The sequence below is a fragment of the Manis javanica genome, chromosome 11 (genome assembly GCF_040802235.1).
Source record: "Manis javanica isolate MJ-LG chromosome 11, MJ_LKY, whole genome shotgun sequence".
Lineage (NCBI taxonomy): Eukaryota > Metazoa > Chordata > Mammalia > Pholidota > Manidae > Manis > Manis javanica.
In genome coordinates, this window is record NC_133166.1 from 96,933,426 (window position 1) to 96,960,799 (window position 27,374).

The 27,374-nt window shown below is 35.1% G+C and overlaps 1 protein-coding gene across 2 annotated transcripts in view; it reads right to left on the reverse strand.

The window, feature by feature from the left end:
* The window catches only part of INTS7 (integrator complex subunit 7), an 84,957-nt gene that overhangs the window by 23,482 nt on the left and 34,101 nt on the right, over nucleotides 1-27,374 (reverse strand). For both annotated transcript variants that reach the window (XR_012122863.1, XM_037015274.2), the window contains exons 8-13: nucleotides 19,142-19,259; nucleotides 13,843-13,977; nucleotides 11,175-11,272; nucleotides 8,427-8,666; nucleotides 6,712-6,849; nucleotides 5,449-5,655 (exon numbers count right to left, since the gene is read on the reverse strand). Coding sequence is in view for 1 of the 2 variants with exons in the window: in XM_037015274.2 (XP_036871169.1) it covers nucleotides 5,449-5,655; nucleotides 6,712-6,849; nucleotides 8,427-8,666; nucleotides 11,175-11,272; nucleotides 13,843-13,977; nucleotides 19,142-19,259 (936 nt within the window). In the remaining variant the exon portion in view is untranslated. The remainder of the gene's footprint in view (nucleotides 1-5,448; nucleotides 5,656-6,711; nucleotides 6,850-8,426; nucleotides 8,667-11,174; nucleotides 11,273-13,842; nucleotides 13,978-19,141; nucleotides 19,260-27,374) is intronic.

Below are 27,374 nucleotides of genomic sequence, written 5' to 3' on the forward strand. Positions count from 1 at the left end.
AGCATAGATTAAGATATTAAGGAGATCATTTCGACTGTTTTTAATTTTTTGAAGATTTGATTTTCTTTTATAGGAAGATAATGTCTCCTTTCCTCCACCCTTTAAGCTATTGCTTACTATTTTTAATTTACTGCTGTCATTAACTTTAGAAGGGTCAGGGGGTACAAGCAGATGTATATGATATGATTATAGAAATATAGTACAGATCATCTGACCAGACAAAACCACTGGCAATACTGTCCTAACATGCATTATCAAAGTAAAAGAAAAGCGAGATATAGTTAATAACAGGGGAGACTTACTGCTAACTCTGGATTTCTGAATATTTGGTTGATGAGACACGATGTTAACTTTGAAAAGGAGTGTGCATCTTGGATTGTGTTGTACTGGAGGAAAGCAATGCTAGTACACATGTTCAAAAAGAACACACAATAGATAGATATGTCATAAAGGTCAAAGACTTTAAGAGGTACTATCACCCATGAAAGCCAGAAAATGTGTAAGAAATAAAATCTAGATTTAGCAGTTTGAATAATGCCAATAATAAAGGGATACTATTTACTTTATACTGGGGCTAAAGCTTTAACAGAGATTGGGTTCAAAGGTCAGCAGGGAAGGCAAAAAACCGTAAATAACCAAAATTACCCCTGGAAATTCCTCGAGAAGGAATTATTTCCAGTAAATTCAACACAGTCAGGTTAAGGAAAAGCAAATTAAGTGTTCTCTTCTAATGCTCATTATGGGGTATAAGCTAATTGAGAAGAACTAGCTCCACCACTTAAACTGGTATTTTGCTTCCCCATTATTTAAACAGTATTTTCCTTCTTCATTCTGTTTTTTCTTGTTTTGCCTAAACAGATTTAAATCTGTATTACATGCATATAATGCTACTTCACTGAATTTCTGTTTGTAGTATATAACCTGTTTTCTAAATGGAGCTACTAACTGAAGAAATCGATGTGGCTAAAATGAAACCTACCTGATAAACTCAGTTAAAAATAATATGTACCTATATCTTGCAATAAAGAACATTAACAACCAAGAGTAAACCATAATGTAAACTATGGATTTAAAGCCCCCGGTAACCACCATTTTACTTGGTTTCTATGAAGCTGATTACTTTAGCTATTCCATATAAATGGAATCATATGGTATTTGTCTTCTTGTGACTGGCTTATTTCACTTAGTATAAGCTCAGTTTTTGAAAGAATAAGCCAAGCTCAATGTAGTAGCAGACTGGACTGTTTTAAACTAGCCCTCCTGCTAAGAACAACGGGGAAAACTGAACACAATACTAAGAGCATCTATTTGAAAGCAATGAAGAGCTCCTAACACCCAGACCCAGACCCTAACCCTAACCCTAACCCTACTGAGACAAGGGCTTGCATGACAAAATCATGAAGAAATAGAAAATCCAAGGAGGTAAGACTGATATTTTCTCCCTTGAGATACTGGCTAATTTGAAAGCTGCTCCTGAGAGTCTGAGAAGCTGGCAGAGCTGCCAGAAGTCTCCTAAGACTAGGAGGAGGCTGTGGAAAACAGGCCAGGCTTCCAGCTGTAACCTCAAAGGGCACAGCCTAGGAGTTAGGAGAACCCAAAAATATACTGACCCTACAACAACTGAAGCTTTGCTTTGAAAAAGGTCAGTTTGGGTTGGATTAAGGTGATCTGCCCTTAGCCTAATTGCCTACCAAAAACAAAGAAAGATAAAGTAAGACTCTGGCTAATGTAATTACTATAGTCTTTCATATATATTGTGCAGAACTAAATGGAAAAAAACCAAGTATACAGAAAAGACAAAATTCCCAAACCAAAAGGGGGAAAAAAAAGTCAAAGACATAGATCATAATAGTTCCAGATAAAAGAATATCAGATACAAATTTAAAAATAACTATGATTAACATGTTAAAGAAAGAAATTAAATGATAAGATAGAGAATCCTGGCAGAGAAATGGAAAATACAAAATAACCAAATGGAAATTCTGGAATTGAATAAACACAATAAATAAAATAAGAACTTAATAAATGAATTTTAACAGCAGGTTAAGACACAATGTAAGCGAGAACTGCAGAACTAGGAGACAGGTCAGAAGAAAACATTGAGAGCTAAGTATTGAGATGGAAAACGCAGAACAGAATGGAAGAGGTTTATGAGTCATGGGAAAGAGAATAAACAAAGGTGCACTTGGAGTCCCAAAGGAGAGAGAAGGGTACAGAGGCAACAGCTAAAGACACTATGTTCTAAATGTTCCAGAACTAGTCAAAGTCATCAAGCCATAAATTCAAGAAACACTGTGAACCCCAAAAGTTATTATACTGACAAGAGTATAAATTGAAAACGCCACCATGGGCATCTGGCAGTATTTGTCAAAGTTGAACCTAAGTATATCCTCTGACACAGCACTACCAGCCGGAAAAAATGCACACCTACACCAAAACACATGTATAAAAATGTTCAGAGTTGAATTATTCTTAATAGCCCCAAACTGGACATAACCCACATGTTCCTCAACAATAAAATGTATAAACAGATTGTTGTAGCAGTCACCCAAAAGAATATCACAGAGCAATGAAATTAAGTGAACTACTGCAATATGCAACAGAAAATGACACACAAACACAAAGCTGAGCAAAACTAGAATCAAACAAAATGTAACAAGACGGATGGATCTTAAGAACATAATTTAGATAAAGCAAGTCAAAGAAAAAAATGTATGACTTTTTATATAAAATTCAAAACTGAGCAACAAACAGCTTAGATTTATAAAAATATTAACTTGATAAAGAAATGCAAGGGAACAGTACACACAAGATTCAGGATGGCGGTAGCTTTGTTGGGTAAGAAATGGTATACAAGCATGGAGGCAGCATGCACAGATTTTACAGGCAACGGTAATGTACCATTTCCTGAATTGGGTGCCAAGTATACATGGACATTGTGGTATTTTTTTTATATACCTTACACAGTATATATATATGTAGATACTGCACCTATTCAATATTTAATAAAAACAAAAATTAAAAATAAATTACTAATCCACCATCGTAGGCAGAATGCTAAGGTGGCTCCTTTTATTAACAGCCCCAGTATCTGTACCTTGTGTAATCTCCTTCTTTTGAATGTAGGTGGAACCTGTAACTTACCTCTAACTAATGTAATATGGCCAAGTGATGATTTTGAGGATGAAATTTAGGTCCCTATGAAATGACTTTGTATCAGTTAAAGGGAAATTATTCTGCATGGATTTCCCCTAATCAGATGAGCTCATTAAAAGAGGGTCTTAAAGGTAAGCAATTCTCCTGCTGGCCTTGAAGCTTCCAAGCTCCACAGCTGTGACAAAATGAATTCTGCCAACAAGCACATGAGTTTAGAAAAGGACCTTGAGTCTCCTTGGGCCTCAGCCAAGACTGGCCCTGACTGGTACCCTGAGAGCAAGTGCATGACAGACAATATGAACAGAGGGCGCAGCGAAGCCAGGCCTGGACTTCTGATTCATGGAAACGGTGAAATATGAATGGGTGTTGTTTTAAGCTAATAAATTTGTGGCAATTTGGTATACAGAACAGAAACTAATACAAATGCTTTTTACAATTTATTCCTAAGAAACAAGATAACTCTACCATTAATCACTGTGTTGGAAAATCAGACACCCAACATTGCTTAAGGGTTCCCATAAGTAGAGAGATTTTAACTTTTGTTTAGTTTGGCTGAAAGGTAAAAAGCATTAATTATCATAGCTTTACCATCTCAGGTTGGATCACTCATATGTTAGGGAGTAAAAGGGCAGTCCATGTTCACAAATTCTTAAAAATGAAAGCTACTAACACTTCAACACTTGCCAGATGAACAGATTCAAAAACAAATCTCTGAAAGAGCCTGACAGCATACATATTGAAGTTTTCAAATGATTCTAAGGATCATACTACATTCCCCTCTAGACTATTCTGAAGTGGAGAATCATTTCCTGATTTCCTTTATCCTCAAAGTAGTGCCTGGCACATAGCACAAGTGATAACAGTTTGCTGAATTAAGGAACTCCACTGCAAAAGGAGATGATAACCTGCCTTAGGTCAGACGGTGTTAAGGGCAGAGTGGAGACTAAAACAAAGGCCTTCTGTCGGTCAGCTGAGTACTCTCTTCCTATATCAGGATTCAGTTCTTAATTACTGCCAAGCCCCACTAAATACACATACCAACAAATCATTAAAAGATGATTAAATATTCAACAGGATTTTTCCTATTAGTTCTATCTGCCTCACTGTTTTGTGATCCTGTTTGTTTCATGATTCTTACCATTTAATGTACTGAATGGTTAACATAACTAGAGAAATGAAGTGATTTCATTGATTGTACCTGTTGATTTTTTTAGGCATTTATTAGCCTGATAAAGGCAACAACAATCTTCCCAGAAAATTGAGAGGAAAGAATCACAGTAGTCAATGCTACCCTTTAAAATGGAGATATTCCTGTATTCCTGTTTCAAAACAGCAGTCCATCAATTCTGGCCAAAAGACTATCATACTTCAATATATGTACCCACAGTAGTCTGAGTATTCTGTCTCCTTTGCGACATCTGTTCCCTTTGGCTCTACCGTGAAGCATTTCTTTTGGGATGGTCTACCATTAAAAATATTTTAGAGCATGTGATAAGTGTATGTAACTTGGTACCAAAAGTTTTATGTCCCCATCTAAATAAATAGTTTGAATATATTTAGTTAATAATATACAGTTTTATATATATAGTTGTGCAACCATACTTGAAAATGTTTAATGTTGAATATATAAACTACTCTTTTTCTTTAATATAAACTACTTTTAAGGGAAAAAAAAAATCCTTGAATTTATACAGAAAATACTCATTTTAGAGAACTGGTTCTTACCTAGGAATATAACTAATTTCAAGTAAACTAAGAAATGTTAAGGGTCTGCCTTCTCTGCAAAACCCTTTTACTTTCTTGGCAATAAAGATGAAAATAGCAGCTGACTATCAATTTGGAATAGGAGGACATCACAGAAGAACACTAGCATCCTTGATAATTTCTTCTTCATTTACAAAGCAAGAAACTCTAGTTTCTTAGTGAGTAGCTGCCATGTGGTAGGAGTTTAGAGTTTGATGGTGGTATTGACCCAGGCTGGGGTCTTACTAATGGGAGTCTGGAAAGGGAGGATCCTATCTCCACTTATCTCTTCAGCATGGATTCAGCAAAATCCTCTTCATGAGTGGTACCTGGTACTTGATAAACACAAAATGATAAACTTTCATCAATCATGAATGTTAAGAAGTGGGGGAGGGATAAAGCATTTACTTCTATGTCCTACTTGTTACTCTAATATTACCAAATACATATCAGATTTTGCAAGGTATTTAAAATAGGGTAACCCCAAAAGAGAGGGGAGACCATTCTCACACAAATCATCATCACCAAAGTAGAATTAAGAGGACTTACTGTTAAAGAAGCAATTCCTTTGTGGTAGAATTTTAAAGACTCAGCAATGCAAGAAAGTGCTGAACTATAATTCTCCTCTTGCAACCCGGTGAGACGCTGTTCTGCATGTGAGAACTCCTTCAAGCTATTCAGCCAGAAGTAGAAATGTTCTGAGGCAACCTGAGTCAGCAGGCTCTGATAAAGTTCTCTGGCCATGTCATGATTACCCTAAAAAAAAAAATGGGCGGAGGGGGACAGGGGTACATGATGAGGTTCTAACAAGTGAGTTAGCTGATGTAGCATCTAAAATACAAAGCCAAATCTTGGATAAGTTTTAAAAATCATTCCTCACATCTGAGACTCAGTCTAAATACTTCCTCAGAGAAAATATGCTGAGCTGCTTTTGTGTAACATAATGCCTTAAGTTCTTCATTAAAACAGTTCCAAGGAGAAAATAAATGGAATTAGTCTAGAACTTTAGTTCAAAGTACACAAAGTATAAACTGATTGTATGTAAATCTGTAGGAGCTATTTAGTGGGTGGGGGGAATCTAGTAAGTTCCATCAAGTGATGATCAGGTGTACTGCACCTGCCTCTGGAAATGACAGGGGAGGGGTAGCTGGGGGGCGGCCCATGAATGCCACTTAATGCCAGGGAGGCCAGTGTCCTGCAGTGCTTGGGACAGTGGGGTACAATCAAGAATTGTCCTGTCAACAGTGCTCCTATCCTCTTTTGAGAAACACTGTAAAGGGAACATGTGCTTCCATCACCTAGAGGAATGCTTCCCAAACTTTGCTCTCTGGACCTATTCCCATAGCATTTCCATACTAGCCAAGCTCTGTATTTCCTAATAAAACTATTACAAGCTGATAGGCTTTCCATACAGTGGAGAAGGGAATAGCATACAGAAACTTTCCCATTTCCGTAAGAAGGATAAGTTCAGGGAGAGAGAAGAGAGAGATAGTATATCAACAAAGGACACAGACAGAAAAAGTAAGTAGGAGGTGGTGGTGGTTATGATTATGGGGCAAAATGGAAGTGGTGCTAACACCACAGCCAGAAGGAGTATTTTTGGAATCCCTGTGGAATTTCCCCATAACAACATATACACCTTTCTTAGATGAGAAAGGTTAAAAAGTAGGTCCTTTCCTTCATCTTCTTTTAATCCCATAACTAAAAAGTACTTCCACCTTTCAGTTTGGACTAGAAGCAACCACCACACAATCTGAAGTTTGTAACCTGCTGTTTTCACCGACCCAGCGCACACAGAAGGACACTACATACCATTCTGGACGCCTGTCTGGCAACACGGTATACAGTCCATCCATTGGAGACGCTCTCGAGCTGCTGCTTGATCACTGCCTTTACTTCAGCAGACAGCGCTTTCTGACTGGCTACAAAAATCACAGTGGCCAAACTCACCTAGCATTGAGCAAGAAGTTAAGAAAATCGAGAGTATCATGTAATTTTAGCCAGTGTCACAGATAACTTTACCCAAAAGGGAGAAAAACTAATTAGAGCTTATCAAAAAAAGAACACAATTTGTTTTCCTTTGACATTTATTAATTTTTTACTTTGAAGTCATTAAGCAATTTATTCCATTGTTCAGAGCACTGTTTATAAAAGCAATTAGAGACAATGCATATAAATATGGATAAATTATGATATACTGTGCTACACAGAACTGAAATAAACCAGAGATACACTTATCAATATAGATGATTCACAAAAAACAGGCTAAAATAGACAAAATGCAAAAGATTACAGGTAGTATAACATTTATATGAAGTTAAAAATATGCAACATGATACTGCATATTACTTAGGATATATACTAAGGTAATAAATGTATTAACAACATGCAGGGGAATGATAAACACCAAATTCTGGATAATGATTACCTCTGGGAGAAGGAAAAAGATATTGTCAGGGAGGTACAATTCAGCTGTACTGGTAATATTTTTTTCTCAAGCTAGATGATGGATGCAAGAGTTTTCATCATATTATTCCTTACTTTTTAAAGATATGTTTCATAATTTTAAAATGCCTTAAAGTAGTACTAACAAAAAGGGATAAAGAATATTAGTTGAAAATGCTGCTTCAATAAAAAAATCGACTTGGCTGTTTTCTTAGTGTTCCAAAGCTGATCCAAACAAAGGTCCACACAGCACTGTGAAAACTACGTGATGCTGTACCTATGACCACTGATCAGCAGGGTAACCTTTTCTGATAGCAAATGATAAGAAGGGGGGCACTCTCATACACAACACCCCCTGGGGGATTAAATATACAATGGGCTTGAGTAAGTAATTTCATTACATTTTAAGTAATTACATAAACCTTAAATTCAGACGACCATAAACAATATGGAGTGGCCATCTTAAGGTTTACACCTAACTTATGCCTACTTACAATGTGGTCTACACTCAGCTCTGGAGAACTTTCAACTAAACATTATTACACAGCTTCCATGCCTTCTGGTTCTTTCTAAGCTGCACCTTTCCCAAACCCAGGACAACACTGAAACCGAAATTGGATCCTTAACAGCTAAAGAGACCCTGGATTGGAAAAGAGGAATAAAGGTTAATCTATGGTCATTGCTATTATTTAGTGTTTGGAAGTACAAAACAGCATTCAGTTCATTATTTACTTGTTTTGTATAAAAAAAGAGAAAAATTTCATTTTCATTTTGTCCTTTGTAATAAAACAAAAAAATCAGATTTAAGGCTTTGCTACAATAAGCTGACTTGGCAGGGCTTAGGAAGTAAGCAGCTTTAGATCTGAACTAAATAGGGCTTCCTAAATCAAAAGTGAAAGTAGTAAAAGCTCATGGTTCCAGTTCTATTTTGACTTCAGCACACTTTTGGTCATGTAATTCCTTGAACCTGTTGTTTGTTGTGTTTTTTAGTGACGTCAAACAGTAATGTTGACTTCTTAAAGTAATTCCCACCAGACCAGATCCTAGTCATCCACTGCCAAGTTCAAAAAGTGGCTCTTTACCAGAAGCTCCTGTTGCTTGTCTGTGGCTGACCGTCCGATCACCTTGTAGAGTTCCATGAGGTCACCAAGCATTCCGTCGCCCAGCACTGGCAGCTGCATGGCAATGGCGGCCAAGCAATGGCACATCAGGATCCGGGCGGCATCCTGAGCGCTGTGCAGCTGAGTCAACAAGGTCTCAACCACTGACTGGCTGAGATGGGGCCTGCCCTTGGCCAACTTCACCATGCAATTCAGGGCAATCTGCACATTGAATAAAGAAAGAACCAGTTACATTCTGAAGGCATTATGTGAAGTTTTAAAGAAAAGAACTTGCTACATGTTACTAGGGAAAGTTAAGGAGAAGGTTTTTTGGCAGGCATAACATTTTCCTTTATAAGAAACACATGATATATAGAATCCTATGGTAGGATGTGCAAAGTGTGCCATGTTTAAACCTCAAATGACACATGAGGCATGTATGTTAATCACTCATTTGTAAGCTTACCTATGCCAGCATCTTGCAGGATGCTAATAAATACGGGTAGATTCCCGTTCCTACCCATCCCAAACTTAATATATTAATTTTTGTTTGTTTGTTTGGTATTTGGGTTACTGAGAGTTTGCAGTTTAAAAAAGATGTCCTACATAATGCTTATGCACACTGAAGTAGAGAAGAGGCTTCTAATTTTCTCTCAACTCAAATCTAAAAACCAATTAACATTAGAGTTTCTATTCAAGCCAGTTAATGGCTATGAGCTACCAAAACTAGAAACCCAGAAGTCCTCCTGCTTTTACATAACAACTGATTGCTAAATCTAGTCATTTCCAATTTTGGCAAGTCTCTACTATCCACCTTTTTAGTTCTTTTCCATTTTCTCTACCGCAACCTAAATCTCTCCTTAATTTCAGTCTCTTGAAGAGATGGGCCCATTAATCTGTCCTTCACATGACAACCATGCAGCTCTCAGCGTATGTTAGGAAAATGTGATGATGTGTTTAGACTCTGACCAACCCAGGGTTGATGGTGAGCTTGGTAAACTCTAGTCAGCTAAGTATCTTTGAGCAAGTTATTTTATCTGAGTATTAATTTCCTCATAAGTCTAAGCAAAGGACAAATTTCATTAGGTAGGGTTATTGCAAAGATGGAAAGAAATGTATATATAAGCCTTCAACAAAGTTTGGTACATAATAGATGCATTAATTAGTAAGTTAAATAGCAATCATAATCCCTACAAAGGTTAGAACATGTCCACTATTTTGAAAACAGAACGAAGCCGAAGTCCCCTAGTATGACATTTCAGATTCTCCATGACCAAGCTGCCAACTACTTTTCCATCTCATGTTATGTCATTCAGCCACAGTGCGCGACTCACCATCCTTCCAACATAACAGGTACATTTCTGCTTTTATAACAATTTTTTCCTCAATACTGAAATTTCACCCTGTCTTTCAAGGCTCAACTTCACATGACATCTGCTTGTTCAAGTCTTCCCTAATATTCTTAGTAGAAATTAATCACTCCCGACTCTGACCTCTCACCAAGAGTGCCCTTTTGTTTGTACCACCAGAAAACTTACCACCCTCTGCTTGGTATTACAATTCCTTGTGCAAATGTCAGGATCCTCTACGTGGGGTGCTCCTCTAACACAGTGACCTTTCCTGACTATCTGTGTTTGTCCCACTGTGCTCACTCTGGTATTTCACTGACACCTACCATAACAGGAAAGGATTTGGTTCCCTCACTCCCTCCTTTCCTTCCTTCTACTTTTGAATAAACACTTTGCAGTTTCAAAGGAATTCTGGGGATGAATCAATTGCCGAACACATGTTGCCTACTTCCTTCCCCACCTCTTATCAGCTTTTATTTAATGGACTAATATCTTTATTGTTCATCACTATGAACATATGATACCTTTTCTTAACATACTGAAATAAGTCATGACTTCCTTCAACTCCTATCTTAGGTTATAATTCTTACATTCTCCAGTGTCTACTGAATAGCCTTTTACTTCCATTAACCATACTTCTTATAATTTTTAATTTGGTACCATCACAAATTATATTTCATGTTTCACTACAATAGGAGTAGTCTCATGTCACATTTTGTATATCTCTTAAATAACTCTAGGATGATTTCTATAAAGTGAAAGCAAAAAATTTTATAATAGTTCTTATTTGGCTAAAAACTAGGACTTCTGTACTCAGGAAATCAATAAACATATATTTACGGGTTAGGCTGCAGTTATTTCATCAGTTTGTGTGATCTCATTAGTGTTACCTCAGATTATAACTTTCAAGTGCAGAGCTCTGCCTATTTAATTTCTTTATATTGCCTAGGATCATCATATGTATCTATTACAACTTAGTAACACAGTGTCAACTGATGGCAAAAAAAGTCCAAAGCTCAGATTTTTACCCATCTTTTGGAATAACAACAGTCAAAATGCTAGTATGAAAGTAAAGATGAAGGACAAATGTTTGTTTAAGCCAGGAGTTGATGAACCATTGACCTTGGCCAAATCCCATAAAGTTGTACTGGAGCACAGCCACACCACCATACTTCCTTTTTTTTTAAATTTAAACACATTGTCCATGGTTGCTTTGGTTCTACGATGGTATAAACTGAGTAGCTGTGACAAAAAGGGCATAGCCTGCAAAACTTAAAATATTTACTATTATATTTAATATTTGATCCTTTACAGAGAGATCACAAATCTCCAGTTTAGGCAATAAAAACAGGCATTATACTAAAATAAGTGATGTTTTCACCTTTAAAGTGGCTTGAGCACCAGGACTGTCATCTTGACTACAAAGTACCAGAAGGGACTCAAGGCCAAAGACAGCATCTTGTTCCAGTGCCAAAAGGTCTAAAGGAAAAATACAGCACATTTTATAGTGGTCAAGTATACATACACAGAGAAGGAAAAACCATTAAGGAGTCTAAGATATAGGAAACACTTCAATGCATAAAGCTAGCCTTCCTAAAAATGTACATTTGGCATTACTTCTGAAATGTAAAGCCTACCTTCAGACTTCTCTATTTCTACTACTTTGTCGAAGATTATAAAAATACACACATTACATCAAACCAAAAATCTTCACAGCAAAAGAAACCATCAACAAAATGAGAAGGCAACCTATTGGATATTGCAAAGCATATTCTTTGATAAAAAGTTAATATCCAAAATACATAAAGACTCATACCACTCAATTGTAAAACACTAACAGTCTGATTAAAAAATGGGCAGATCTGAATAGACTTTTTTCAAAAGAAGACATACAGATGGCCAACAAGTCCATGAAAAGATGCTCAACTAATGATTCACTAATCATGAGGAAAATGCAAATCAAAACTGCAATTAGATACCACCTCATGCTTGTTAGAATGGCTATTATAAAAAAGACAAGAAATAACAAGTGTTGCCAATGATGTAGAGAAAAGGGAACCTTTGTGCATTATAAGTGGGCATGTAAAGTGATGTAGCTACTATGGAAAACAGTATGGCGGTTCCTCAAAAAATGAAAAATAGAACCATCATATGATCCAGCAATTTCACTTCAGGGCATTTAGCTGAAGAAAATAAAAATACTAACTCAAAAAGATATCTGCGCCACCACATTCACTGCAGTGTTATTCACAATAGCCAAGATGTGGAAACAACCTAAGTGTCCATCAACGGATGAGTGGATAAAGAAAGGGTGGTATTCATAATACAATGGAATATTATTCAGCCATAAATTCAAAAAGTAATGAAACCTTGCCATTTGCAATAACGTGGATGGACCTACACAGCATTTTGCTAAGTGAAAGACAAATACCACATGATCTCATTTACATGTGGAACCTAAAACAAAAAGAAACTCAAGCTCATAAACAGAGAACAGCTTGGTGGCTGCCAGAGGAGGTAGTACAGCATGGTGACGACAGGTCACAATACAGTATTGCTGTTTGGAGTTGCATGTTGCCTATTTGTTGATAGTAAATCTTAAAAGTTCTCATCACAAGAAAAAAATCTATATATGTGGTGACAGATGTTAACGACTTATTGTGACGATCATGTTAACTAGATTTACTGTGGTGATCATGTTGAGGTGTATACAAATACTGAATCATTATGCCATACATCTGAAATTAATATTAAAAATATACATAAACACACACATTAAATCAAGAGCTAAAGCCATGAAGGCATAAATATGGCATAACAAAGTGTCACCAGCTTAGTTAGGAAAAATACTATAAATAGCAAACCATGTACTATGTGGTTAATCTTCTTAACTAGACATAAGTTATGCAGGTCCACTTTCCCTAACATGTAACTTTCTAATGAAAGTTAAACTACTTTTGGGAATTAATGAAGACCCTACATAATCTTCATTAATGTTTTAAGTTTGACCATAAAGAACGAATCCCTTAGGTGTCTTGCGTGACAGCAGTACTACATCTTTTCACTACCTTTAGGCTAAAATTTCTCTAGAGGATCCACAAAGTTCTGAATATACTAAACCATATTTAGCTTAATATTATGTCAGCTCTGAGAACATAAAGCATTTTTCTATGTTACATGGTAGAAAATACTCATTACTACATCCAAAATGAAGTAGGCTTAATTATTCAAGTCAGAATCAACATATAACTTAAAGAAGTGTCTTTTCAATTAGTATAAGGGCTTGGGAAACAGTGTTAAATCTAGTTAAGGTCAGGGTGCTAGGAAAAAATAGGTACTAGGAACTAGCAGGGATGAAGCCTAGTGAAGACAAGAGGGACTGTTGAACTTATGATCCTTAATAAAGATCAAAATCAGCACAGAAAGCACATGAAACATCTGAAATGCGTTTCTGTTTCTGTACATCAGCAAGAACTTCTTCAAGCCTTTAGGTCAAAAGATGTAGGAACACAAATATATGCATTACTTTCTGTGCTGTCCTTCTTATGCAAATCAGTTACAATGATGGGTCTAGTAGTACTATACACTCTAGGTATACCTAGAGATAAATTCCATGAAAATTTAATTCACAGTTCCCAAGGGTCAACTACTTGTTATCTAAGTCCTTGATAACTTAAGGTATTTTTCCCTAAGTTTTCCAGGTATTTGTACAGGGGAACAAGGTATCTTATACCACACGGTAGAGTAATGAGCAGTCCTCATCCACAGGAGCACAAGTGCAAAAGTAAGCAGTGGAAGAAATGGGCAATGCCTCATAAAGCCTTTCAATTCCACAACTGCAATCCCAAGGTTCTCATATTTGTTTTAATTTTTAAAGATTAAGTAAGTAGTCTTAAGAAGACTTACTCTAAGAACACTTCAGGAGGCAATTAGTAAATACAAACACACAGGCTAAAAATAATAAGGGATTAAAAAAACACAAGCACACAAATAATTCTGCTCAAGCTCCAACCCAAACGTTTATACATACTAGTCCTGGTCAAACTTACCTTTTTCTTGACAAGAGACGGTTATATTAGTTAGGACTCTCACTCCATGAGCTGCAATGCCCCTGTTATTATGGTAACAGCACTCTTGGGCTAATTTGACTAAATCAGAGGATCTGGGAGAAGAACCCACATTTCCTAAACAAGCAGAGGAAAGTAGTACAGACTTAATTCATTTATTTGTTCAAAAGCAGTTCAGCTTATAGGTTCATTTTTCTTTCAAGAGAACATCTCTAATAATAAACTTCAACAACATTTTCTACCTCTTATCTCATCATCAATATACAGCACCATTTCTTTTTCCTGTCACAGTACTTAGGTAGGTATGTGCTAACAGTTTTGTAATGATTAGGATCTAAAATCAACATAGGGGCTTTCCCACAAAAATATTAATAACACTAAGAAACACAGCAAAAGCCAAACAACTATTGATTGTATCTTGGAAGTGCAAATGGATGTCATTACAGGCTTCTTGTCAGATAAAGCCTTACCTTGAAGAGAGGAAAGAAAAGAGAAACAAATTTTAAGTTTGCTTTTCAATTGCTAGCATAGAGTTATAACTCAAAAAGTTTACGTATGAATTCTTCATTTTAGAGCTGGAAAGGATTTGGGGATCTGACTTGATGCCCTATTTTTTTTTTTTGGTATCATTTACAATTACATGAAGAACATTATGTTTACTAGGCTCCCCACTTCACCAAGTCCCCCCGACATACCCCTTCACAGTCACTGTCCATCAGCGTACTAAGATGTTATAAAATCACTACTTGTCTTCTCTGTGTTGTAGAGCCCACCTCATATCCCTCCACATTATACATGCTAATTGTAATACCCCCTTTCTTTTTCCCCACCCTTATCCCTTCCTTCCCACCCATCCTCCCCAGTCCCTTTCCCTTTGGTAACTGTTAGTCCATTTTGGGTTCTGTGATTCTGCTGCTGTTCTGTTCCTTCAGTTTTTCTTTGTTCTTATACTCCACATACGAGTGAAATCATTTGGTACTTGTCTTTCTCCACCTGGCTTATTTCACTGAGCATAATACCTTCTAGCTCCATCCATGTTGTTGCAAATGGTAGGATTTGTTTTCTTCTTATGGCTGTTATATTCCATTTTGTATATGTACCACATCTTTATCCATTCATCTACTGAATAGACACTTAGGTTGCCTCCATTTCTTGGCTATTGTAAATAGTGCTGCGATAAACATAGGGGTGCATCTGTCTTTTTCAAACTGGGCTGCTGCATTCTTAGGGTAAATTCCTAGAAGTGGAATTCCTGGGTCAGATGGTATTTCTATTTTAAGCATTTTGAGGAACCTCCATACTGCTTTCCACAATGGTTGAACTAATTTACATTCCCACCAACAGTGCAGGAGGGTTTTCCTTTCTCCACAACCTTGCCAACATTTGTTGTTGTTTGTCTTTTGGATGGTGGCGATCCTTACTGGTGTGAGGTAATATCTCATTGTGGCTTTAATTTGCATTTCTCTGATGACAAGCGATGTGGAGCATCTTTTCATGTGTCTGTTGGCCATCTGAATTTCTTCTTTAGAGAACTGTCTATTCAGCTCCTCTGCCATTTTTTAATTGGATTATTTGCTTTTTGTTTGTTGAAGTATATGAGCTCTTTATATATTTTGGATGTCAGCCCTTTATCGGATCTGTCATTTATGAATATATTCTCCCATACTGTAGGATACCTTTTTGTTCTATTGATGGTGTCCTTTGCTGTACAAAAGCTTTTCAGCTTGATATAGTCCCACTTGTTCATTTTTTGCCCTATTTTTACAGAAGAAATTGAAACCCCAAACCCATTACTAATTACTAATTACAATAAAGACTATCCCAGGCAGTGTGGAGCATGTTCAACTTCTTGATTTTCAGTTTCACACAGAAGTACTAGCTCAGGTACAGTCTCAGAATTTTTAAAGTAGGCATAATATTAGAAAGATGCAACTATGTGTTCATTTTTTTCATAACCATGAATACTGTATTTCTTCCATTCTTTTTCTTGTCCATATGTTATGGGCAATCCAGACTCATGAATACATTTACAAACATGTTTGAAACTTGTTTTTTTGCTTTTTTTTTTTCCTATCAAAATTCATCATAGAAAACTTGGAAAAAAACAGAAAAATCCACAGAAAAGGAGAAAAATCACCCCAAATCCTGCAAACCAGCATGACCTGTTTACTTTCTGGAATAATCCTTTTAAGTCTTTTTTTCCCCCTTGTACATACCAATTTAAAATTCACACATATTCAGGATAAGTAGATACTTGCCAATATCCTGCGTTCAAAATATAATATTTTTGAACATTTTCATATGTTAACTGTTTTAGGGATAGAATTATTTTTAATTTTTATTTTAAAATTATTTACTAAGATAAATTTACATGGTTCAAAAGATTCAGCAAATAATAGAAAAAAGGTAAAAAGTAAGTGACAGAAAAGTCTCCCTCATTCACCCAATTTTATGAGTTTCTTCTGTAACATTCCAGTCTATAAATTTATAAGCAAACATATTCCTTTTTCTTTTTAACACAATGTTTTGCATCTTGCTTTATTTTCCTGTAAACACTATATCATGGAGATTATTCTATGCCATATATTCTTTTTAATAAACTGTTTTGGTTTCTATTGCAGTTATGTATCATAATTTCATTAGCGAGTTCCCTATTGATGGACTTTTTTATGCTATTACATCCCTTACTGATGGGAAGTTTTTTGCTGTTACATACAATGATGCTATAAATAATCATGCATAAATATCATTTCTCCTATTAGTAGGATAAATTCTAAGAAGTGGTTTCTGGGTCATTTATAATTTTGATGAGTTATTTCCAAATCACCAAGCAGAAGTTCAATAATTTATATTCCCACCAGCAATGAGTGAAAATAGCTATTTACCCACACCAGTGTCCACACTGCCTGTTATCAAACTTCTGATTCTTTGCCAATCTGATTAGACTACTTAAGTATTCCAGTGTTGTTTTAATTTATATTTCTTATGTATGTATGATACTGAACATCTTATATGCTTAATAGCCATTTGTTAGCAATAATTAAACACACTAAATTTAAGTTTGCTTTATAAACTATCCTGATTATACTGAAAAAAGCTAGTCAGTGAAAATACACTTAAATACTTTCTATTATTTATGGAAATAATCTAAAGTTGGAAAATCCTTAACTTTTATTTCTTGTGAACATTACCTAGTTTGGTTACATAAGTCTTTTGGTTAATTTCATATACAAACTGCAATTTAATAAAATTCAGTAACAGGACAAATAAAATATCTAGAAGTGCTTGAATATTATAAGCACTTACACTGACATAAGATTTACAAATGTCTTTGGAATTAAAGAGTAAAGAAAAAGAAAGTCATTTTGCATCCAGACCAGTTTAGTATAAAAAAGAATTCCAAGTAGGAACCCTTGGGTTCAGGCCTAGGCTCAGGCACTTCCTAAGGATGTAACTTTGGACATATCATTGAAACTCTGCAAGTATCAGTTTCAATACTCATAAACTCTACTGAATAGGGCTCACTCATAAGGCTACATATACAGAAGCAATGAGCCCTTGTATGGGAAGGCTCTTACAAATTACAAGATACAATTAATACTGTGTCTACCACAGCTCTTTAAAAGTGTTATGGTCAAGGATATGAACTGCAAGCTTAAAACCTGAGTCTGGCTGATTTATGCAGAAAAATACTTTATTGAAAGCTCAATGGGTATATAGTAGATTATTGATTTAAAAGGCTGCAACATTCTCTCCCATCTCTTGTAGCCATGCCCCTTTGCAATGTAATTTCAAGAAATATTTTTCCCCCCATTTGGGCTTAGCCCTGTGACTTATTTTGGCCAATGAAACATTAAAAAAACATGCGCAGCAAAAGGCTGAAAAGTATTTGTGTGTTGATGGCTCGCCTTCTTTTAGTTGCTGTTAAAACCCTGAGAGTAAGTTGTAAACAAGCCCAAGCTAGCCTGCCCAGAGTCACATGCAGAGAACAAAGGTGCCTCAGCTGAAAGCCTTTTGGCCTCTAGCTGGTGCATGAGGCCACCACAGACCACCTAGTATGGCCAAGGCTCCACACGGCTGCAGTCTTATGAGTGAGACCAGCAGAGCTGCCCAACGGAGGCCAGTCAAAACTGCTGATATGCAGAACCAGAGTAAATAAAATGGTGATGGTTTTAAGCCACTAAGTTTTAAGGTGATTTATTATGGAGCAATACATGATTGTAGAGTACCTCACAACATAACTGGAAAGGCTAGAAAATTCAGCTGAGAAAATGGACAAGAAAAAGGCAAGGCTAGAGACCACCTAAGATCACAGCCCAAACCACACATGGAATTAGTGCAAGGAAGACATCACCACCACTTGCACTCGTTCCTTGATGTCTCAGCTCACACTGCTATGAAAGGTACCAGACATAGCAAATACTGCCTGCTCCGGTACACTCTGGAAACTGGATGACACTGTGGTCACTGCTCTTTCACCAGGATGGATTCTCCCACATTCCCACTTCTTGTAATTACTGGTGCCCAATTCAGTCTGAGGTATGAAAATTAGTCCAGGCCACAACATATGTTCCCTGGCTGGCAGAGAGGCTTGGCAATAGAATATCAAGTCTTCATAGCTTTCTATCACGACATTATGGCGAGGAACTGCTTTTACCCAGTAAGTTAGGATGCTATGAAGTCATAAAATGGACAAATGAACACTGTAGTTCTTCAAATTAACTGCCTAGGAAAAGAAGCAACAGAGATTCCACAAACTTGCATTAAAATAAAACAACAGGAAACTTTAGCCCAAAGTCTGTTAGGTAAGCAGACGCCTCACTGGGCACTAATGGAGGCATTTTGGAGTTAAATCATCTTGAACAGGCAGTTAGGAAATCATTGAACTGGGGTAAAGTTTTGTTTTAATCATTTTCCAGAGGAACAACAAATGCCTAAAAGGAAGTATATGACATTTGCTTTTAAAATTCACCACCACTTGGCCTTTGAAATGTACTTAAATCCAAAGGGCACTTTGAGTCAGAGGCATACAAAAGCAAACCTGCTATTTTAAGCATCCTAAAAAATACTGTTTCATCGACATATAATTCAAAGCAGGGCAAGTCTAGAAGAACAATATCCTTGAATTTAGTTCAAGGATGCAAGATTTTATTAACATAGGCATTAGTTAAGAAACCATTTTCAAATAATTCACTAGCTTTACAGACAAAACAAACTGAAACATCAACATGAATAAAGGGATTATTAGTGCATTATCTGTATGCTACTCTTTTCTTCCTACCTGAAGCTACGCTGAAGTAATGTCTGATGGCGATGGTCCCTGACAGCGTGGAAAGGACAGACAACATGCCGCGTGTTAAGCTGTCATAAGGAATGTGGAGGGCACACTCGCAAAGTGCCTGAAATGGACAGAGAAAGGAAAACGGAAGTTAAGACACCACTGTATTTAACTTTTGTATTCTTTAAAAATTTTCTACCTTTTAGAAAATTTACGTATTTTTTCCATGATAAAGAACTTCAGTCAAACTGCCATAGCCAAAAGGAACCTAAAAACACTCGTTACCTTATACAGCGTGTTACCTTACATGGAATCCTGGAACAGAAAAAGGACACTATGTAAAAACTAAAGAAACTGGAACAAAGTATGAACAGTGGTTGATAATAATAATGTATCAATACTGGTGCACTGATTTCAACAAATGTATCACAATAAGGTAAAATATCAGTGATAGGAGAAATTGGGCGGTGTGAAAATGCTCCATACTATCTTCTCCATTTTTTCTGTAAATCTACACATGTCCTAAAAAATAAAGACTATTAAAGAAAGTCATCATGAATAACTTTATTATAACCACTATGAATTATGTGCTATGCAGTCCTCACAAGTGAGACCTCTACCATATTTTGCTTACCTGAGAAATATGAGTATTAGTTCATATATGTATATAATTTTTTAAGTAATGGTGTGGCATTCTGTTTAGTTTATAAGTGAGTCAGCTATATATCCTCTTGTACGTACAGTCATTTACTCCTAAGGTGATCTGAAGTATTATGAAAAACAAGATGCTTGTTTTTCTTTCCTGCAGTCAGCTATGAATATATGCTTATAGCACAGTGACTCTTGCCTCACCTGGACTCTATGACATTACTGCATGTAATATAAACAGCCAAGTAACTGCCCTGTTACATTAATTCCCATTCTCCCACAAAGACAAAGGTTCAGCAAATGAGCAAAACTTAAAAAGACTAGAAGAAAAACTAAAAATAAAATTTCAGAAAGGGTTAAACAATAAATTTAACATGACTCAAATAAAAATACCAATAAAATGTTGTAGATGGGGTCTTAGATAATCTCCTTCTAAAGATGATAAAGAAAAAAAAATTAGAAAATATGCAGAAAAATTCTGACAAAGTATAATGAGGGGCAAAGGAAGGCCTATCAAATGTTAAAATATAAAATAAACCTACAGAAATCAAAGAATGTTTTCCTACTCATCGATAGAGACAGCAATGAAGGGAGATTTTGTCCTAGAAATAGATTCAAACACATACAAAATTTAAAATATGATTTTCAATAAAATATGGCATTCTAAATCAGAGGGATATTAAATAAACAGTTCAAGGACAACTGGCCAGTCTTCTGGGTAAAATCCTTGTTTCTTCTTAATTATGTATAGTGTGAAGAGTTAATATGCAAATTAAAAACATAGCTGAAAAAACTAGAAATACTTGTATCATATAAGATCAATAAAGGCCCAGTAACCTTAATGAAGTTCTTACTAATAAATAGGCAAACAACCCAATAGAAAACTCAGTAATTCATAGATAAAATTTATACATAAGGCATTTAAATATGAGATGTTAAACCTCATGCATAATTAGAAATTAAAGTAAAAGTCACTTTTCACCAATTGTACTGGCCAAGTTTAAAGCTTAATAACACGAAACACTGAACAGAGTGTGGAGAAATTGGCATTCACTGCTGAAAGAAAGGTATAAAGGTAACCTCATTAGTAGGTAACTGACATTAAATGAAATTTTAGATGTAGATGTCATTGGACTGAAAAAGTCCTCCTTTAGATATTCCAGTTCACAAAGGTGATTTTCCCTTTTAAAAACTAGTCAATGTAGCAATGTAAATATTAACAGTAAAAGTATTCCAAACAATGTCCATCAGTGGGAGGCTGGAATATAAAGGGAGTCCTGCACAGTTGGTAAAAGAATGCAGCAGATCTACGTGACAATATGAGATGTTCCCAGGATGCACTGTTAAGTGATAAAAGGTTCAGAACATACATATAGTATATTTTCATTTGCACAGAAAAAAGATGGGACATACACATGCTTTCTATGGATGAAAAATTCAAGAAGGATACATAAGAAAGTAGTATCTGTGGTCATGTCTGCAGAGGAAACCTATGCAAAGAGATGGAAGACAGATTCTATTTCACTCATTGTACATCTCTGAACTCTAAATCATGTACATGTATACTTTTTTAATTGAAAAAAACCCCTTAGTGAATAATAAAAATAGTAGCAACAGTAAAAATTATGAAAGGAATGGAAATGGACTTAAAAGATAAAGTAGGTTTCTGATAATGGAAGGGAAGACATTCTAGGTGATGTGTGTACCAAGAACTGTGGAGATGAGGCCAGAATATGGAGTGTTTATTTGTAGCCTAAGAGGAGAGATGTACAAAAAGGATGAAGGCTCAGAGAGAGAGAAATAATGCATAGGAAGTTTAGGCCAGGTTACAGAGGGTCTTGGAAGTTAAGAAGAGTAATTTAAACTTAAAGAGGAAGGAACAAGGAAGCCACTGGAGAGGAATAATGTCATCTGAAGTGTTAGGGAAGATTATTCTGGCAAAGGGTGAACTAAAAAAATTAACAAAGATGAGAGTTGAGCCAACCTACAACCTATGGCGGAATCCAGGCAGCTGGTGACTGACAATGGTCTGAACTAGATCGAGCTTGGTGGTAGGAATAGAGAGCAGAGGATGAATATAAGGCATGTTTTGAAAGACATTATATATGAGGCAATGAACAAGGATTCAGTAATTGTTATAAAATTTCAAACCCAATGAACAGAGAATATTGATTCCATCTACAAGACTGATGCTTTATGGGGATAAGCTAATTTTAGAAAAAAGAGAGAAAATAGGAGGAGATATGAAGTCCAAGAAGAAACATCCACCAAGCATTTAGTATTTGAGATGTAGCAGATTTTTAATTGGAAGACTCCCATTAGAATCCTGGCTCTGCCACTTACCATCTCTGTGATCTGAGCCAATTACTGAACTCTTTGAGTCTCAACTTCTTTGTCTGTAAAATGGGGGTAAAGATTTATGCAGAATTGTTGTTTTCATATAGAACATCTCTTGAAAAGCATACAAGAAATTAGACATTGGTTGCCAGTGGGCCAAGGAGCTAAGTGGATGATAGAACAGTAAATAAGAAATATTTTTCTATATACCCTTTTGTAGCTTTTGAATTTTGACACATGAATGTATTAGTATTAAAATAAATGAATTAAAAATTTAAATAAACCATAACAGGGGTGACATCTATTGTCTGTAAGATCAAATAGCTACTGAGAATCAAACTGCTATGCTGGAGCTCAGATGAAAGGACCAACCTGCTTGGCGAAGGCACAAACTGACGTTAAGGGCAGCCAACAGAACCACAGGGAAAAATGGGGAAAAGCACCTACACTCAAGCCAACCCAAATCTCAGCTCTGAGGAAACGGGGCAGTGAAGAATACAGAAAAGGTGCAGTTTAGGGACAGAGTGAGTGAGGACAGGTAAACGTCAAAGAAGCCAAGAGAAGGGGTAGGGTGACAGTGTCAAATATGTTAGAAGGAAAGATGAAAAAGGCAGAAAGAGCCTCTGGACTTAGCTTCATTACACTGACGTGTTTTTAAGTGCCTAAGCTAAGTGACAGGGAACAGAAGGTCTAAGAGCAAGTATGTTAAACAAAGAGTAGTGGATGAAGAAATGAGAGCAAATATATATAAAAATGCTGTTTTTAAAGTTCAAAAGAGAGCATTTTTTTGAAGAAGTGATTGTGATTAGGTAACTACTACAGTATTCATTTATTTATTCAAATTAGTGCATTTCCATGTATTCCACTTTTTATTACCTAAATTGTCGTGTCTTGTACTGTTAATTCGCTTGTACTTAGAAATAAAATCCTCAACCAAATAACCAAGAAGTTAAGGACTGAGTTCTGTATTTATATGTATTTAAGATTATGTCTTACAGAGTGCTCTGTATGTAACACATTTAGCTTTTTGGGAAAACCAAGAAGGTAAATGAGACATTTAGTGAGACATTTTATATAAGATGATAATGATATTAATAATTTTAGAGAAGAAGAATTTTGCCATTTGAAAAACTTAACAAAATGTGAGAAAATCTTATGACAGAATTATTTGAGTTATCTTCTAATTTTAGTCACTAAGCACAGTAATGGGTACCTAAAATGCTCTCACTCAGTAAATTCATACTGATTTAAAGGTTTATTAATTCAAATTAGTAAACTTAACAGAGCACATTACAGAGTTCCCCAGTGATGGCACATCATTCATATTTCAGTGATGAAATCTGGTTCAAAATTCTGTTTCAAGGACATTATCTATTACAAAATTGTTCTTACCAAGATCATTTTTTCATGTCAACAAAAAGGAAAAACCTACTCTTCAATGGAGCTCCCTCTCTCACTCACCACCACTGTCTTCTCCACTGACTATTTGGTCTGAATTTTTCTCTCTGCTGGTTTAACTCACTGCTCCACCAAGGCTCTGTCCTGAATTACTGTTTTCTGGGTCAGTTCCTAAATAGGGGCTTCTCCTCTACCCTAGAATGGACTGGCCACCAGGGATGTGTTCCAGAAAAGTATGGCAGAAGTTTAAAATCTTTAAAGGGAAGTATTATGTTTAAAAGTACTCTATCATAGACATAACACCTCTAAATTTTTTGTATCTCCTTGTACTAACTGTAAAGAAAATGATTAATTAAAAGGCTTAACTTATCATTCCTCCTATTATCATGTAAGGTATAAATCAGAACTCTCAGGAAAGATAAAACCAAAATACAAAATTATATCTTTGAGAATATCCAGAAAAAATAAAATTTCACTTTGTAACAGAGTGCACAAGTAAACCTATTCAGGTAAAACTAAAACATCGTAATAGTGTAAATTATTAATACAGATTAACGACAACTAAAATGGATATTTATCTTAGCAAGGCATATAGAAATCCAAAGAAAAATATAAACACACACAAAAAGTGTATTTGTTCCTATGGAATTTTTTATTCCATGTGGAAATTGTAATACCTTCCCAGCAGCAGTGCAAATAGTTAATGGAATGGACACAATTTATACTTGAAATAACCAAACTCAAAAATCAATTAGCTGTAATAAGACTGACTGAGAAGGAGGAAAGAAAGAAGAAAGAAATGACAGAGGAAAGAAGCCCTAGAAGAAAATTAATACTCTTGGTAATTGGGAAAAAAAACTCTAATTTGAAATCAACAAACTATTACCTTGTAAAGTTAAATCATTAGAACTATTTTTCCTTGCTCTGTTTCACTATTTTCAAAAATACATCTAGGCTTTGAAAAAAATGGTTATTTAACCATACTCATTTAATTAAAATCAGTATGCTCAGGTTTCAGGGAAAATGGGAAAAAATTCTTTGTGGGAAAGACAAATATTTAAAAATGTCTATTTTTAACTTAAAATAATGTAAGAGAAAAGCAATAAGACAGACAAATCAGAATAAAAAACACAAGAGAGGATGTAATATAATGAAGAAATACTAGTGGGCTGTGTAATCAACAAAACAGTTAACATTTAAGTAATCTGTTAATGTGGCTGTGAATTTCAATGTAAATATGAAAAAATTTATCATAAAAAAGAAACTGCATACTATAATTAAATTCCAGGTTATTTTAATAAGACATGGGGCGGGGGGAGAAATGAAGGGGAGTAGAAAATTTGTTTAAGCCTGTTGAAATTTGCAACATTTCAACCACTATACTTTCATTTTCTATAGATACTTAAGTTCTTGTATTAAATTGAATACAGAGGTAAGTAAAAACAATGTTTAATTAGCAAGTTAAAATCTTTAAATTCACTACACAGTAACAGAACAAAAAAAAAAAACTTGATCAAAATAACCAAGGAAAATGGAAGGAAAGAAAAAATGCATTATAAGCAATATAAGATGGAAGAAGTAAAAAAAACCTGTTATATCAATTATGTCCGTAAGTGTAAATAAGTAGGTTGTACTATTAAAGACCCAGATTAAGTCTAAAGAGGCAATCTAACTACCAGCAATACCTCATTTTATTGTGCTTTGCTTTACTGCACTTCACAGATACTGTGTTTTTTTAATAAATTAAAGGTCTGTGGCAACACTGCACTGATCAAGCCTATCAGCACCATTTGCTCATTTTGCGTGTCTGTCACATTTTGGTAATTCTTGAAATATTTCAAACTTTTCCAGTACTATTCTATTTGTTAGGGTGACCTGTGATCAGCAGTTACAACTTGCTGAAAGTTTAGATGATAGTTAACATTATTTTGGCAATTAGTTTTTAATTGAGGTATATACATTGATTTTCTAAACATAATGCTACTACACATAACAGATTACAATATAGTATAAACAACTTTTATCTGCACTGGGAAACTAAAAAGTTAATCTGACTTGCTTTATTGCAATATTCGCTTTTTTTTTAGCTGTAGTCTGGAACCAAACGTGCCATATCTTTGAGGATGACTGTATATGCTTTTATAACAATCAGACCTAAATGACAGAGAAAGGTCAAGGGTAATAAAATTGGCAAAGACCTATAGCTACATGGAAAAACAAACAAACAAATGGCAGTATTAACAACACATAAAGAATTGGAGACAAAAAGTTTTGGGAGAAAAGATTCTTTTATATTAATAAAAATTCTGTGTAGAATAAAATAGCCTTGAAAATTTTTAACTGAAATGGATATAAATTGGCTTGAGAAACTAGTAAGAATTCAAATATCACAGAGCAAAAAGAGAAAAAAATCTAAGATACAGTATATTTGAGTAATGTTATCAATAAGATTCAATATAACTTTATACTAAGATTACATTGAACTATATTAATGTATATGTAATACATAATACATATACATAATATATATAGTATACACTTATTTGTATATTACACATAACATTGTATTATATATAACTATGTATTATATAACATTACATTATGACATTATATTATATTATATTATATCATATATCATATCATATCATATCATATATCATATCATATCATATCATATCATATCATATCATATCATATCATATGATATTGAAATAGATACTTTCTTTTCAACTCCTACAAACTATTTACAAAAATGATCCTATACAGGGCCACAAAGAAAGTTTAAAATTAGGAATTAATAATACAAGGTTAGCAACAACAAAAATTTCATCAACAAATATAAAAAGCTCATCACTTCAAAAACAGAAACTTCCAGTCATAAGATAAATAAGTACTAGGGATGTAATGTACAATAGGATGGCTATAGTTAACACTGCTGCATGACATATAGGAAGAGTTCTCATCCTAAAGATAAAATTTTTTTTCTTTTTCTTGTATCTGTATGAGGTGCTGGATGCTAATTAAGCTTATTATTGTCATCATTTCACAACATATGTAAGTCAAACCATTATGCTGCAAACCTTAAACTTACATAGTGATATATATCAATTATATCTCAATAAAACTAGAAAAAAATTAATAAGAAGAGGGGGAAAAAAAGAAAACATTATTTAAATTAATTCCAGGGTCAAAGAGAAAATCAAATTGCTTCATGGAAATTAAAACAAAATCATTTACAATACCATCAAAAATCATGAAATACTTAGTAATAAACCTAACAGAATATGTGCAAGATTTGTACGCTGAAAACTAAAAACCACTGATCAGAAACTGAGAAACTAAAAACCACTGATGAGAAACTGAGGAAGACTTAAATGGAAAGACCAAATTCAGATGAGAAGACTCAACACTATTAAGATGAAAATTTTTTCCAAATTGATCTGTAGATGCAAATACCAATCAAAATCCTAGCAAGCTTTTTAGCAGAAATTGACAGACTGATTCTAAATTTTATACGGAAAGGCAAAGCATTTAGAAAATCCAAAATAATCTTGAAAAAGAAATACAAAGATAGAAGACTCACAGTACCTGATTCCAAGATTTACTACAAAACTAGGGTAATCAAGATAGTGTGCTACTGGCTTAAGGACAGACACACAGACCAAAGAAAGAGAACAGAACCTGGAAACAGGCCTGCATAGATAAGGTAACCAATTTTCAACAAAGATGCTAAGGTAATGCAATGTAGAAAGGACAGTCCTTTAAACAAATTGCACTGGAACAACTGGCTATCCAAATGCAATGCACCTTGATTCCTACTTTGTACCATATGTAACAATCAGCTCAAAATGAT